This window comes from Desmodus rotundus, chromosome 8 (genome assembly GCF_022682495.2).
Source record: "Desmodus rotundus isolate HL8 chromosome 8, HLdesRot8A.1, whole genome shotgun sequence".
Classification (NCBI taxonomy): domain Eukaryota; kingdom Metazoa; phylum Chordata; class Mammalia; order Chiroptera; family Phyllostomidae; genus Desmodus; species Desmodus rotundus.
In genome coordinates, this window is record NC_071394.1 from 2,409,498 (window position 1) to 2,425,764 (window position 16,267).

Sequence of the window (16,267 nt, forward strand, 5' to 3'; positions counted from 1 at the left end):
AGCCAACGCCTCCCCCCTGCAGCCCACCTTACGGATGAGCATGCCACGTCTCAGACCCTCCCAGAGACTGGAGTTTGCGAAGCAGAGGGCTGGGCTGGAAAGGAGGCTGGAAGGGCAGAGAAAGGGGTCTCAGTGTCCCCTCCTCAGCTCTTGGACACCCACGCTGACACTGTGCAGCCGGGCGGGGGCCACAGTTCCAGCAGGTTCCTGGACCTTGTCCCTCCCACACCCCCCGTCAGGACAGAGCGGCCGGACGCCTGCACACACTGGGTTTCAGAGGAGGTGCAGCATGGACACCAGGCCGTGCAGACCTGCCAGTCAGGAGGGAGCAGACGGTGACTCTCGGGGGGTGGAAACAGCCAGGAGCTGAGCAGCTCGTTCTGAGTTTTACTTCTTTATTTATTTTGCAAAGCGAGGCCAGCACTATGATGTGGAATGGCTATTTGTAAAGGTACTTAAAGGAATCTGTTGAACGAGAACCTCTCGGATTCCGTGGTGGTGTAGTGGCTGAGCTCCGAACACAGTCACTCGTTGGTTGTCCACTCTGTCCTGCGTGACGCACCGGACAGAGACATCGCCATGCAGAGTGCGGTGGACAGAGCCCTGCCTGTGCCGTTTGCTAGGGACAGCCACCAAAAGTCATGTTGTAGCTTCACAGAGGTGTTCACCTGTCATTATGTTTTTAAGCCAGTCACTTCAAATTTTAACAAACAGAGGTAATGATAACTCTTGGTGTTGTCGAACACTTGCTAGTCACAGACGCACACAGTAATGCAGCCGCTGCACTCCTCGCAGCCTGTTCTTCGCCCGAGGGTGCAGTGCCTGCACTTCTGAGGTGTTGCCTCAGCAGCTGTGCAAGAGGCCAGCAGGAGGTGGTGCATGGTCCACCCCACAGGGAGCCTCAGGCGTCCTGGAGATGGCAGCATGCCCACGGGGTGTGGGGCACAGCCACAGAGGCCCTGCAAGTAGACTGGGCTGCGAGGAAGGCTTGGTGTTGCACACAGAAGGGACTGCAGTGGCGCTGGTGCCGCGGAGGCAGGGATGGCCCTGTGTGCACACAGACGAACAAAGGAGGACCCCCGGGGGGCGGGGTCAAGGCTCGGAGGGTGTGAAGGACAGCTGCGCCCACCCTGCCCAGCAGCGGGCGCCTGAACCCACGGAGGACGCTCTGTGCCCCGAGGGGGGTGGGTGGTGGGGTTGGGGCATTTCCGTCTGTAGCCGAGGAAGGCAGGCTCTAGGGAGTTCGGTCCCTGCCGGAGCGGGATGCAGACCCAAGGGTTTCTGAGTGCCGCAGACACCACACTCCTCAGACACCGTCTGCGTACGTCGAGCCCCCGGGCAGGGGCTCTGTGGTCCACACGTTGCTGGTGTGTAATGGTCGTGTATCCCTCTGTTCCGGACTGGCGTTTCACTGTGAGACCGGAGCACCCTTTCTGCACCTTCGCCGGTGACGGACTTCTGGGTGGTCTCTGCTTTCTGGCTGATACACATGATGCTGCTGGGTATGTTTCTGTGGGGATTTGGACTTGGGTTTCCTAGGTGACCGCCGATGCTGACCGTCTTTTCCTACCTCCGCTGCCCAGCCATGTGCTTTCTCCTGGGGAGGGGTTGGGTCGCGATGCCCTTACTGAGTTCTGCGAGTTCTCCGTGTGGTCCGGGTGCACGCCTTTTGTCTGATCTCTGTGTCGGGAAGACTTTCTCTGTGGTTTGCTTCTGCAGGTCAAAGCTTTTCAGTGTTGATGAAGTCCAGCCCATCAGTATTTTCCTTTGTTCTCGCCTCCGTTCAAGTTCACTCAGGTGCCTCTGTCGCCGCCATTCTGCCATGGGCCTCATCCGGGGAGGGTTTCTTTTTTGAATTTTATTGTCTTTTTAAGTTATAAAATTCCCTTTTGCCTTTTAAAATATTTTTGGTTGTATAGTCCTATTTTTTTTTATTTCCACTTTTATTTTTTTTTAATTGTAGGCAGCCTGGTTACAGCAGCCGCCTTAAAGCCTTTGCCCGGTAGTCCCGGCCTTGGCACCGCCTCGGGGTTGGTGTTGCCGGTTTCTGAGACTGGGTCAGTTTCCTTTGTTTTTTTACACTGCAGGTGTTGCGCGTTGTATTTGGACATGGGGAATGTCACTTTCTGTGGACTCCGACTCTGAGCATTATTTTTACAAGCCTCTGGAGAACTCTGAGGGTTTGATTTGGCAGACGGCCTGTCCGTGTAGGCTCTGACCATAAATTCTGGCTCCTTCCTTGGGTGGAAGTCAAGGCCTCGGCACCTCCAGCTCAGGTTCCCATGCCCCTGCCCCCCGGGTTCCGGTCTGCCCAATTGTTACCAAGTAAGTTGTACCAGCCCTGGCTGGTAGCTTCTGGAAGATTCCATGGGGCAGGTGCTTCCCCTGCAGCCAGCTCCAGCTCCCAGCGTGGTGTTATGGAGTGTGGTGTGGGGAAGAGATGCACACAGTTGGCGCCTGTGAGCAGCGCACGCTGGCCCCTGTGCACCCCAGGTTGGTCCCGCCTCATGCCACTCAGGCCAGGCTGAGGGCTGGTGCCTGGGGTTCAAGCCTCATGACGGCTCTCCACGTCCATGCTGTGCTGGTTGAGCTGGGGCACAGGGCATGTGGGTGAGTCCCACAGATGGGGCCCGTAGGTGAAGGGGCCCAGGAAGCGGGAGGGGCTTTGGGTATCTTCCTAGGGAGTTGGTATATCCTGTGTCCTCTGGGTTTCCTCTGCTCCTTGGGGCCGGGACCAGTGCCAGGGTATGCGTGGTGGGCGGGGGGGACTGAGGCCAGCCGCCCCCATTGTTGGCACACGCACTCGGGGCTTGGCCTTTGGCCTGTAGCATCTTCAGCCTCATGACCACACTCTACGTTGTCCTCATTTTCAGGAAGGACAAGAAAATGCCCCAGGAGGCCAGTCAACCCCAGATGACCCAGGCGTGGAAGTGTACCCAGGTTCCCGTGTCTCTGTGGCCCTGAGCGTGCCTTCTATCAGCCGCCTGATGGGTGGGGGGTGGGGCCAAGAGGACACGCGGGGCCCCACCCCCGAGCTTGGCACACGCCTTTCAATTGTTTGCAAGGGGAATCTGAGCGTTTCCTACCCTTGTTTGCTTTTCTGATTTAATTTAGGGAATACGAAGTTTAATTCAGAATCGATGAAATGTGTAATTAGATGGAATAGCACTTTTTTACTAATGGCAACTGGTTTAGCATGATTGAGGCGTTTCGTTAACAGAATGGGGCATTTCACTGCCTTAGAGCCAGCCGGCTCCGTGCCGAGGCGCTCCCTCTGGGAGGTGATGCTGTATCGCCGTGAAGAGCTTCTGGGGGCCGCGCAGTTCAGCCAGTGTTTTCTGCAGCACCTGCCACGTGCCGGACAGCGTGCCAGGTGCTGCAGGAAGGTGAAGACAGACAGGGTATGTGCCTGGTCGTCAGCAAGCTCTGTGCCCGCAGTGCTGATGCTGGACCCGTGCTTCACCAGGGAAGTGAGAAGCCCGGGGTGGTGCGTGGGAGGTGGTCAGGAGAGGAGCTTAGGCAGGGGAAGGGGGACATGAGTCGGGGGACGAGGTGAGCAGAGTGTCTGTGTCCTGGGTGAGCAGGCGTGGCATGCCCGCTGTGACGTCTCAGCGGTGCTAGCAGCAGGAGGCCCTGGGGCACCCTGGCAGAGCCCAGGCCACAGAAGTGTGGGCAGGTCGGCGACGCTCAGGTCGAGGAGAAACCCACCCTGAGCTGCCTCATGGGTGTCAGGCCGAGAGCGGAGGCGCGTGCATCGCTGCAGTCTTTAGGGCAGTGTGGTCCTCTTGAATTTAGGTCTCCAGGGTCATCTGGGGTTGTGGCCTTGCCCTCCTCACCTGTGCCCTGCCCAGCTCCAGTAATTCAGCACCTCGGCCAGTGCTGTCCTTCCCAACCCTAACCTAGACTCCAAGGGTGCTGCCCCCTGCTCTAGCCTTCCTGCCCCACCCCTGTCCTCCTTCCAGCCGCCTCTGCCACACCCCGTGCTCACAGCCTGTTGACTTGCAACTCCCAGTGTGCTGGGCTGTGGGCGGGCCAGGCATGTAGTCAGTGCCCTCGCTCCTCTCCCAGCATCCTGCTGGCTCCTCCTGATAGGGTCTTGGCCACCCTCACGGGACCAGGAGTTCCCTCGGAGCCTCGGGCTCCAGTCACCATGCCTACACTCGGAGGCTTCAGGGAAGTTACGTGCAGACAAGCTCCCTCCCGTGGTGCTCGGCACAGAGGGCCCTGTTTCTCCTGTTCAGCCCCTGTGCTGGTGCTAGAGGGGAGGGGCTCAGACGCTGCCTGGCCCCAGGAAAGATTCTCACTGAGACACGTTATTTCCCCCTGGTGCTTAGGCCTCTTGGAAAGAATTTTGGCCTTCTAGAAATGCATCCTAATTTTTATTTTCTAAAGGATTCTCCTTTAATTCTTGTGCTGTGTTCTATAAATAGATCCTTTATTTTTCTTGAAAACACTATTTGTTGAAGGTTATGCACATGTCATTTTGCACACAGATGATAATCAAGCAATTTCCAATTATAAATCCCTTTGAGAAGTCATCCCTCGGGAATTTTGTCTTCCTGCCGGTGACTTTGGTTTGGAGTGTGGTCACTGCACCGGCCTCTCCCTTTTGCACCTGGCTGCCTCCTCGTCCTCAAGTGCAGGGATGATGCTGCCCACCTCTGCGGGACCTCCTCGGGCCCTCTGCCCCTGGAGAGCTCTAGGAGGGCCTGCAGGAAACTACCTAGCCTGCGCCCACTTTCCTCACACACTGTCACCCCACCCGGCTCTGTTCCCAAGGCAGGCGGCACCCTAGAAACGAGGCAGTCTCTGTTCAGTGTGACAGGCTCCCAGGTCCAAGGGGAAGAGGCCGGCAGGGCAGAGCTGGGCTGAGCCAACCCACAGTGATGGGATCGTCCTGGCCGCTCCTGTGGGAGGGGGCAGGAGCCCTGACCCGGGGTGTGGGGACGGGGCAGGCAGGTCTGCACTCCCTGCGGCTGCCCAGGCCTGTGGGGCAGAGGGAAGAAGGACGCACAGGCCATGCAGGGGTGATGGCGGAGAGCAGCGACTGGCAGAGGCAGGCCGGAGGGAGCAGGTGTCTGGGTCGGGAGACACTGTTTGCGAGGTACCTGTGGGAAGGTGTAGCTGTAGTAATAACAGCAATAAAAGAACTAGAATTTCTAAAAGGTTTTCTTAAGAATATACTGTCCTAACAAAGCCACAGGTCACCTCTTCTTAGGTAGGTAATGTGCTCACTTCACAGGTGACAAGCCCGAGGGTCACAGTGTTCAGGGCATGCTCCCTGGTCACAGTGTGTGAGCTGCAAGCGGAACTTGGTCTTCTGGCCACACGGCAGAGTCCGGTGGCGGTGGCACAGGCAGCTGCTGTGTCTTCCTCCTCCCTGCTGCCCAGCCAATGGCCACAGAGCCGGGCAGCTGGGCTCAGTCCTGCTGCGACCTGAGGACACAGGGCTGCGTCCACCTCTGGAACACACCCTTGCCCCCCTGCCCTGGGCCCCATTTCCTCCTTGGTAGGATTTGGACGTCAGCAGGGATGACGTTTTCGGCACGGGTGGCTGTGAGGGTGGAGCAAGACTGAGAGCCTGGCCTGGGAAGAAATGCCTGGTGAGGGGCCGCGCCCCAGGCTCAGCTGTGCTGTGGGCACAGTGCTGTGTAAGGGCCTTTTCCGTGGAGGGTCCTGGCGGCCTTGCTGTCCTTCCACATAATCCGTGTATTTTGCGGCACCCGGGCCCTGCACGCTGCCCACCGTCGGATCCACCTGCGGCTGTGCTGAGGAGCTATTTCAGGGCGTCTGAGCTCCACGGCTTGCTCTGCTTCTGATTAGCTTGACGAGGGAGACTGCTGCGGTCTGTCGCAGACGCAGATGTCAGAAGAACTTCCATCTATTTCTCTTGCCTTCTTTCTTTAGCAACAAACTGGGGAGAGCTGCCAGAGATGTTCCAATTATTTTTCCTCTTTCTCTCCCTCTCGGGGTCTGCGGTCGGACTGGCTGGAGCTTCCTGGCTGTGTCCCCCGCCCCTCCCAGGCTCTGTGGAAGGGCATTGCATCCATGTAGACCTGACCCTCGGTGGTCCCGTCACTGCCTGCGCCTCGTGTCCTCATCTGCTCCGTGGAGACAGTAAAACCAGCTTCGGGGGTTACCTGTGTGACAGTTGCGAATACTCAGCATGTGTTCTCCCCTCTAGTTGATTTCCTCTCTAAAAACATCTGTCTTACGTACTGACTCTAGGTGGGGGAGGGGGAGGGGGGAGAGAGAGACGTGGCCTGTTGCTCTACTCGTCGATGTACTCGCTGGTTGATGTTGCCTGCGCCCTGACCAGGGATCCAACCGCGACCTTGGCCTATTGGGACAGCACTCTACCCAGCTGAGCTCCCGGCCAGGGCCTAGATGATTCCCTTTCCCTCCACCTTCTTCACGTGCCTCTTTTCTGTGCTACCTTTTTGATCTCTCTTCTAAAAACTGGCTTCAACAGTCCTTCCAGCGCCCGCCCAGCCAGCCAGCTCTGTGACTACTGACTGGGCAAGTGAGGAGGGAGACGCGTGCACTCTCAGTGAGGCCCCCGCTTACCCTTGCGGCTTTGCCCCTTCCCAGGGTCCTCTGTCAGGTCAGAGCAGCATCCAGGGTCCGTGGTCACTGTGCCCGCCCCCCCCTTCAGCTCTCAGCAGCAGGGACATTCCTGTCCCAGGATGGTCCTCCACCCCTGCCTGTCCTGCTTGTCTCAGCCTGCGTGGCATTCCAGCTGTCCCCGAGGTTGCTCAGGCAGCACCACTTGCCCCTTCTCTGCACTCGCACAGTATCCCGAGCATCCGTATGCTGTAGCACCTACCACAAATCCAACAGTTCGCCTCTCCGAGCTCTGTCTTGCCCAGGGCTCCCAGCGTGGAGCCCCGCGTGCTGAGCCGAGGGCCTGCAAGTGACTTGTCCCAGGTTCCCACCCCTCACTCTGGCCCTGGGTGGCATCCCCGCTGAACTGAGGTGTGACCGACGGCACGTCCCGCCCTCATGCCTTGGCTGGCGGGCTTGCAGGGCGGGTGAGAGCTTGTGGAGCCTCCAGGAGCTCTCCCTGCAAGTCCTGTGCAGGGTGCAGACTCCGTTAGTGTCACGGGAACTGCCGCTGGGCTGGGGACCCCTCTGCAGGGCCCCTGCTTCAGATCCAGGCCCAGTCGTGTGGCCACATCTTCTTCAGGATGATGGTGGCAGAGCAGACCGTGTGACTGTAACGTTGTCGCTGTTGGTGTCCTCGAACCCTGCAGGTGACTGTAGAAGAAGTTAGAAGGAGCCAGAGAGAGCCTGAGAATTGGTTCATGTGCCAGCTTTTCGCTGAAGGAAATCCGGAAGTCCTAACGTGTCTGCTGCCCCCAGTCTGAGTCCTTCACCCAGGCAGGTGCTGCAGTGGCGTTTTCTGGGCTGAGCATGACCCTTTGGGGAAAGCAGGGGGCACTCAGCCTCCTTCAGGCACATGGGCAGAGAAACGTCCAAACAGCTCCTTCCCTGTTGCAGTTCCCACTGCCGTAGGCTTTAGGTCTGCAGGCCTGGCGAGGAGGTCTGTGGCTTCCGTTTGCCGCCTCTGCGGCCTTGGCGACTCCATCTCCTGTAGCACGTGGACATGGTTCTCCATCAGCTGCCCTGTGGGCGGAGGTGACGGTGTGGCGGCCACCCCACGTGCTGGGCGGGGCAGCCCAAGGAGGGTGCTGCTGCTCCGACATGCTGTCGCTGTGACGGCTGATCCCACTTCGATGGGTGCACAGGTTTGGGGTTTTAGAACACGGTCTATTTTTCCTCTTCAGTTAAAAATCATGATAAGAAAGGATTTTTTTTTTTTTTTTTTACCGTAATTGATCTATGAGGCTTGAGGAGAAAATTCTCTTCTTTTGGGGCATGACCCAGATGCCACACTCGTGCTGTCCTCCCAGCTGCTGCAAGCCCTGTCTTGTTCAGGACGATGGCTCGGGAGTGGCCGCTTCGCTTCCCCTGGGGCTGTGCTTTGCTGTGAGCAGAGGAGAGGCTGGCGCTCTGCCCGGCCATACAGCCTGCTGGGCGGCGCGCCACACGCCCTCAGAATGCCCGTCTCCTAACTGTCAGTTACCTCCCAGTGGAGGTTCAGCGCAATTATGCGCAGACAGTCCTTCCAAGTCCGACGCCTCGATTTGTATTTAAATGCCATCATTGCGACTCCCCTGGCGAGGTCATCAGCTGCTCAAAGACTGAATCATACTATATGGTATTTTAAAAACCAGCGCTCTTTTTAATAGACTCTTTAAAAATCACAGCACCTTTTTAGTGCCAGCTCTTGACTATTATTGTCACATTTGGCCATAAAATTAAACACGAAAATTGGCATTCAGTAGTGGCATTAGTTTTTATTTAACTCTGCTTATCAAAGATGAACAGGGTCATTAGTGGCAGGGGCTGTCCGGGGTGGGGGACAGCCGGGAACACCGTGGGTGCCAGATGAGGTCCAAAGGGCATGTGACTGACGTCTGCGGCTCATCCCGAACGCGCTCAGGTGAGCGCCTCACCTCACAGCTCTTGGTCCCCCCCCCCCCGCCCCCCCCCCCTGTACTGCCGAAGAGACGGTCACGGCAGCAGCTGCTGACCGGGCAGTGTTCTTCGTGGACTGGGCCCCATGCCGACCCCTGCGCGTCTGCCGTCACCTTTGGTCTGCACAGAATCTTACAAAACGGCCCCCACCGTAGGGGAAGGACCTGGACGGCGGTGCTGTGAGGGTCTTCCCCAGCACGAGGCGGTGTGTCTTTCCCAGAGGGAACGCGCTAGGAGGGGCTGTGTGGCTGGGTCTCCTGGAAGAGCTGGCGCTGATTGCGTGTTTTATGAGATCAAGGAGGTCCTGTCCTGGGCGGGGAGCCTGGGCCTCTCCTCCATCTAGGATTCAGGTTGGTCCCTTCAGCTCACCTGGAAGGACCCTCTCAAAGGGCCAGCCATGTTTGCGCACATTGTCATGCTCGCTCACAGACGCCCAGTGGCCCGTTTCAGGAAGGAGGCTGTAGAGAAGTCCTGGAACGTGGGGAAGGTTCAATGGCGACTAGGAAGGCCTTGCTGGGGGAGCTGCCAGCCTCACCCTGGGCCCTGCTTCCCGGGCCAGCAGTGGCTCTGCCACCCGCTGCCCGTCCCCTGGGGAGCTGGCCTCACCCTGGCCTTCCTCACAGATGCCCTTCCGTTTCTGAGGAATGGACGGGGAGCCCAGAGACCAGTTCTCGCTCCGGGCTGGCCGCTGAGAGTAGATCGCACGGGTGCGTGCCCAGCACCGTGCCCTTCGTGACTGAAGGGTCGGCAGAAGCAAACGAGAACAACAAGGCGTGCTGGTGTCAGCCTTTCGCTGCAGCGCCATCTCTGTGCCGGTGCAGCCCCCCCGGCAGAGGCACGCTGCTGGTGTTGCTGGAGCCCCCAGGAAGGAGCCAACCTCCAGCGCCGCCGCCCACAGAGGGCAGGTGCCTGCGCTTGGGCCTTAGGCGCACTTGCTCTTTTTCCTTTTTGTGTTACCGCTAAAGATAACCGCTTACACTTTTACTGTGTTTTCCCAGAGAACCCGCTATGGTTTTGAATGACTTTTTGGACACTTTCTGGTGAGGAATTGCATGGATATTCTCAGGGCTGTTCTCTGACCCCCAGTAAAGGGCTCGTGAGTCCAAGCACAAACCTCAGGGAGGAGGGCACGCCACGTAGTCACCGTCACCGGGCACGTGACTGTCTCCCTATGGAGGCTGCGGGGGGAGGCACAGGGCTCTGTGGCCCTGATGCAGGGTTAAGGCTTGGGGGCTTCACTGTTCTTCAGAGAAACTGCTTGCTGGTGGAGGAAACAGACGTGGAGCCGTCCAAGGCACTAGGCGGACCGCAGGCTGGGCCACAGGAGAGAGGGTGAAACCCAGCGCTGGCCCTGCCTGTTCTCAGTGGTGCCCTCACAGTGGGACACGCCCGAGGGTCCGCAACAGGGACTGAGTGAGCCAGGACCAGCTGTTTGATGGAGCATCCTGCAGACTGAGTGTTAGTGACGTGAACGCACGCATAGTGTGTTACGAGAACAAAGCTGGCCTTTAAATTCTGTGTGCGTGTGCATAAGTAGCGATCACATATGTGCGTGTGTAACTACTTCAAGCACGCTAAAACACAGCAGAAGGAAAGACTGCCGGGTTCCGTGTGTGCGTGCATGAGTAGCGATCACATACGTGTAACTACTTCAAGCATGCTAAAACACAGCAAAAGGAAAGACTGCTGGGTCAAGAGGCTGAAATCAGAGGCCGAGATCCTGAGCGCCCTGTTTCCACTGTGTGTTTCTCTCTTCTCCCGTGGTCTTCAGCGTCTGCTTTTGTGGTCGGAGCAGAGCCGTACGTACGACTTTAGAGTGTAGCTCCTGCCACAGAACGCTCCGTCTTCTGTGCCTGTGCCAGAGTCTCGCGCTCTCCTGGGGCGCTGAGCCCTGAGCGCCGTGTCCGGGTCAACGTGCAGGGTTAGCCAGGGCCAGTACTTCTTTCTGCGCTCCCAGGGCTTTGAGACCTCTTCCTGGGCTGGGTCTCGTGTTTACACACCCTGGGTGCCAGTCTTTCTCCTGCTTATTAAAGGGAGCATCCCAAAGGCCGGCGTGAGCCCCCCGGGTCTGGCTGGGCAGTTCGGCCCATTCCCTGGTGTGCTCTTGGTCACTGTTCAGTGAGAGCGGAGCTGCGGGACCTGGAAGTGGGAGGCCCCTCCCCACTGTCACCCATCCGTGTGACACCCCGTTTTGAGTGTGCTGTGTGCTGAGAGGGTAGGTTTCAAACGTAACTGAGATACAGCCCTGCCCATGCTGACGGCATGGTCGGGAGCAGAGGCAGGTGGGTTCGAGTACCGGGCACGTGTGCTGCACGTCCCCTACAGACCAGGGGCTGGAGGACCTGGGGACGTGCTGGATGCTGGTTCCGATGCAGGGGCTGGGCAGTAGGGAGGGCCCTGGTTAGCCCTGGCCCTGCACTCGCTCCTTCCTTGGTTCTGTGCGTTGCCGTGCGGCACTGCGGCCTCTGGGTGCTGCTCTAGACCTGGGTGGCTGAGGCTGCTGGGGCCAGGAGGACCTGTGCCTTCAGGGAGCTAAGCCCAGGACTGATAGACAGTTATGTTCAAATATTCACAACTCATGGTAGGTGCCGTGGAAGAGGAGGCAGGAGATGAGAGAGAAGGTTGCTGTGTGTAGACGAGGTGGCTTGGGAAGGAGGCAGTGCCCTGATGATGAGGCTGGAGTTCCCAGGGGGCTTTTGAGGTCCCCAGGGTTAAATAAGCGCTAATCTCTGAGATTTTCCATATTAAGACCTGTCTGCCCTGCCCCACTCCAGAATTTAAAGTTCCTCTGGGGCCCCAAGCCCTCTCTGAGTCGGAATCTGTGGCTGTGACTCCAGTCCCACTCAACGTGCCGCACCTGCTCTGAGGCCAGAGCTGCCTTGGGAGTCTGTTAGTTCATCACCTTGGCACGAATCCCTTGTGAATTACGGTAACGATTCGTTATGCTGTCTCATGCTGCATGTGCCGACTCCCACCACCAGCCGAAGACATCGCCCTCCTGATTAATTCTTTCCTGTGTTCTCCCCTTCTCTTAGAATGGCCATTCAAGTGGACAAGTTCAACTTTGAGAGTTTCCCAGAGTCCCCTGGGGAGAAGGGACAATTTGCAAATTCAAAGCAGCTGGAAGAAGAGAGGCAGGAAGCACGAGGCCTGGAGATCAACAGCAAGCTGGGCATTCGTTGGCGAATCATATCCTTTTCACGGTGGTCTAGTGAGCATGATGTACCCGGCTCGGGCCTTCTGACTACTGAGGGAACCCAAGAGGGGTGAGCCGTTGCCCTTTGGCCATGGAGAGCTCAGAGACGCCACGGCCGGGGGGGCAGGGACAGAAGACCCTGCGTCCCTCTGAGCCCCTCCCCTTGGCGAGGCCTGCTAGTGAGGTGCTGATACACCGCAGTTGGCCTCGGGCCTCGTGCTCCTTGCCAGTGTTGATGTTCGAGGTGGTGACAGGCTGTGACGGCCGCCCCTCAGTGCTGGCTTGAAGAGTTTCACAGACAGCTGGATGAAGGACGCAGTGGTCGGGGGCAGGGGATGTGGTCAGATCCCCTAACACGAGGGGACGTGTGTCTGAGCAGGGCCAGAAGGTGCTGTTCGGGGGCCATAGGGGTGTTCTGTGAGGTAGCCCGCTCGCCCCGGACTTCAGAGCCATGCCTGGCTCCTGGTGGGCGCTCCCCTGAGAGCCCAGGCCCGCTCGTGCCTCTGTGCTTGCTCAGCAGTCCTTGTGGAGTGCTGACCTTGGGCCGGGCATTGCTTGAGGCCCTCAAGGGGCCGTGGTGCAGGATGAGGCCTCCTTGGGGCTGCTGTTTGGGGAGGGCGTGGGTGTGTCCACTGGGGGCTCAGTGCTCTGCAGGGAGCAGGGCGGACTGCTGTGTGGGCCCAGGGCTGTGTGGGCCCAGGGCTGCTGAGCCGGGGCACTCAGGGAGGCCTTCACAGAGGGGGTGACATTTGAGTGGGTATTTTGTGGGTGAGGAATTGTTTAATAAGGACACGGTGGGAAATGCCCCAGCGGTCCCAAGGGGTGAGAGGACAGCTTGCCCAGAGAAGGTCCCCAGGAAGAGGCAGCTCTGACGTGGGTGGATGTTAGTTGTCTTGTTCACACACCGGTTCTGCTGTTCATTCTCGGGTCGCTCCAGACTCCCACCCTGGGCCCTGGGAAGAGCTGCAGTCTGCAGGGGCCCAGGGGCCGAGGCCTGGTCCTGTGTGCAGACTGGAGTGGGTCTGAGGCCGGCAGGCCCTGTCTGCAAGGAGCTGGTGACAAAAGAGCCCTTTGTGAGCAGGCGAAGGGAGGCTCTGGGAAGCAGGCGCTGAACACAGAGTGCTCGGGGCCTCACAGAGTGTGCCACGGCCACGTGACGTGGAGTTGTGGCATTGTCCTTTGTACGGAGAGGAGTGAAAAGTGAGGATGATCAGGCCCGCCCTTTTCTTGGTCCCCCAGAGCTCAGCACAAATTTGGGGTCTGGTCGGTTCTTGCTGGTGAGCCTGGAAGGAAGTGGCACTCACGCTGTGGGTCCGTGTCTTCTCTGTCTCTGGTGGGCACTCCTGCTCCACCCGGGAAATGGACCCTCAGCCAGGAATTGGGGGAGCCAGCGACCAGCTGGTGGAGTTGCTGGTGCAGCACTCGCCCCCTTAGTCCCGGTCCCCAAGGCGTGGGTCACGAAAGTGGCTCACATCCTGTCAGGCTGGGCCAGGAAGCCCGTTCTCTCTCACACCCTGCCTAGCGGTGTGGCTGTGATGCGGAAACTGGGAAGGCTGGGGAGGCTCTGCAAGCTCCCAACTGGGAGGTCCCTGAGCAAGGTAGTAGACGCCCCACCCCGGACCTTGGGGCCTCGGGAGCTCCGTGCAGAGCCAGGCAGGCCTGGTGGTTGGATTCAGTCCCTGCTTCCAGTCACCCAGCGCCCAGTGGAGGAGGGGCCACGTGCATGGGGTCCCAGTAGGAAGGGGTTCATCCTCTGAGTAGTTTCGCTATGGGTTATGCAATAGCAAGAAGCCTGGGGATGGGAGCCCTGCCTCCCCATCATCCATAGGGACTGGGCTCCCTTGGTGCCAGGGCCCACGGCAGCACCTGCTGCTGCCGTCCCTCCATGTCCCAGGTGCCGCCCTGGGCCAGGCCGAGTCCTCACGTGCTGGGCTCAGCAGCTGCCAGGGCGTGCTGTTGTTCTGTCTTACGGATGAGCCCTGCCTCTCAGGTGCATGCTTGGAGAGCAGGAGCTGGTGCCCCAGCCCCTCCATCCTTCCTTCTAGCCCGCAGTCCTCACCAGCCTGGATCATCAAAGTGGACCAAAAAGTACTGAATATGCCTTTGGGTTTCTCTCTTTTTAGCCTTGACTGCATTAAGAGGCTAACTTCCCTACTTTCTGTATGTGCCTGGTAATTCATTCGACAGACAAGTAGTGCTTGCCGCCCGTGTGCCAGGCACCCCTGCCTCCCGGATTGAGGCAGGACCACCCCGGGGGCGGAGTTGGTGGTGATGACATCTGGGTGGGGTGAAGAGCACACCTCTGCAGCTGCAAACCTGAACTTTAGCAGATGGGAGGGCCACAGATTCATTATGCATTCCAGGAACATTCTCTCAATATTTAGACTTCATAAAAAATCTGAGCCTAACTTGCCACCCATCCACAGTCAGAAGCGCCTCCTGCATAGCACTCGAGGCTGGACAGATGCACTGCAGAGGAGACCGGGCGCTTGCAAAGGGTCTGTGCCCCCCATTGCAGAATATCTGCCTCGACCCCAGAGGCAGCCTGGGGCCTGCAGGAGCTCTGGCCTCTCTTCATCTGTGCCCTGAGCCCTGGGAGGCCCTGTCTCAGGGGAGGGGCCCACACGGGGTGGGCACTGAGATGCTGCTGGGAGGCTGAGCCAGGAGTGTTCCTAGGTGAGGGCTGGCACATTCCAGGCCTGAAAAGCAGTGGAGGCCTCAGCTGGTCCCTTGGAGTCGGGCTGGCCTGCCTGCCTTTCCACCCTCCCGCCCTCTGTAAAGACAAGCGTGAGGCTCAGCGACCTCTCCTGTCCTGCTGCAGCCTGTGCCTGTCATCTCCGGGCTCCCCCAGCCAGTCCGAACAGCCTGCTCACTTCAGGCCCCTCCTCTCGTCTGACTTCACCCTGCTCTATGACAGCGGCGGGGTGGCTTTAGGACAAGGAGCTGGGACCAGAGAGATGACAATGGAGACATTTAAAATCACTTCCCTGGTGACTGGCCAAGAGCCCAAGGCTTGAGGCAGGTCTGGTGGGCTGACAGGCTGCCTGGAGAGGTCAGGCCACCGCCCTCCCTGCGGGGCCAGGGTGACCTCATGTGGAGGAGGTAACAGAGGGCTGTGGGCCACCGGGGTGCTGGGCGAGCACCCTGAAGTTCTCTAAGTCTGGGAAGGAGTTGACACTCTGGCACTGGGGCCAACCAATGAACTCATGTTTGAGCTACTGCTCTTTACCTTTAAATTTAAGAAACCTGCCTGTGTTTGGAAACCCTCCTTACCAGTTCTATTGTCATCGCCACTGTGCAAACCAGTTCTCTCACGGCTTCTGTGAGACATACAGTAGCTACTGGGCGGGTTGCAGTTGCCGAGGAGGCTGAGGAAGGAATGCCCCCCGTCGACGGAGCCCCAACTCCACAGGCCCCCGTGACACCTTGGTCACTGCTTTGTCACCTACCAGGTGCCAAGCAGGATGTGAGCATTATTTCTCACCCCACACCTGGAAAACAGGTAGTATCTACTCCTTTTTTAAAAAAGAAAAAACGTAAATGTTGGGCATTAACTCACCTGGGATGACCCGGCTGGCAGGAGAGCCAGGACCCCAAACCATGTCACCTTCCTCTTGGCCAGCAGCGAGGTCACACTGTGAGGTGCAGTGGTAGCTCCCGACGCTGGCAGGTGTCAGCAATGTGCTGCTCAGGGACCTGGCCGCCTCGGTACAGAGGACGGTGGGCCAGGCCTTGCCTGGGGCTGTCCACCCAGGTCCCCGTCGCCCCACCTCCGATGGGACCTGCCTGAAAGGGTCGGGATGGTGGTTCTAACATCCCTGTTCTGAGGAGCCAGTTTGGGGTTTGCCAGCATCAGCGTCTCTCCAAGCCTCACTCATCCACACGCCTGCTCTTCCAAGGAGCCCCCTCTGTCGCCTCTGTCCTCTGGCCTGGCAGGTGCGGCCCTCCCCTGGGCTCCCGCGATACTCGGTGCCTGCCCCTTGTTGGAGCACTTACGAAGGACAGGGCGGCCCACTTCTCCTGAGCACAGTCTCCCTCGCCAGGCTGCTGCTCTTGAGGCCACTCAGCAGCTATTTATTGGTGACCTACTACGTGCCAGGGGTTGTGACGAGCAAAGTCGGACGTGGACCCGGCCCAGTGCTGGCATAAGCCTAGCAGGCACACTGGTATGAAACTGCTGGGTGAACGGGTACTCTGCATTCCACTGACACAGCGAGACAGATGGCGACTGGCCCAGTTGCTCTGGGCTGCGGGCTGCGAGGAGTGCATGGAGAGTCCGTACCTAGTGTGATCCATCTTCGGGACGCCTGGCACCATTCCTGGAGGGCAGCCCTGCCCCCTCCCCGTGGTGTGAACAGGAGGGGTAGGAGCAAGCTTGCCGCCAGCTTACCTCGCAGCTTCCTTGTTTTCGTGACGGACCTCCCTTCAACGAGTATTTCAGGGGTCGGCGAGGTGCTTGCTGACGGGCCAGAGCCCAGCCCTGTGGGTGTCCTGATGAGAGCTGGGTGCACAGCACAGCTGACCCCACGA

At 58.8% G+C, this 16,267-nt stretch overlaps 1 protein-coding gene across 2 annotated transcripts in view; it reads left to right on the top strand.

Annotated features, from left to right (window-relative positions):
* The window catches only part of TRAPPC9 (trafficking protein particle complex subunit 9), a 264,517-nt gene that overhangs the window by 183,410 nt on the left and 64,840 nt on the right, over window positions 1-16,267 (top strand). For both annotated transcript variants that reach the window (XM_053929388.1, XM_053929389.1), the window contains one exon: window positions 11,577-11,729. In XM_053929388.1, the coding sequence (XP_053785363.1) occupies window positions 11,577-11,729 (153 nt within the window). The remainder of the gene's footprint in view (window positions 1-11,576; window positions 11,730-16,267) is intronic.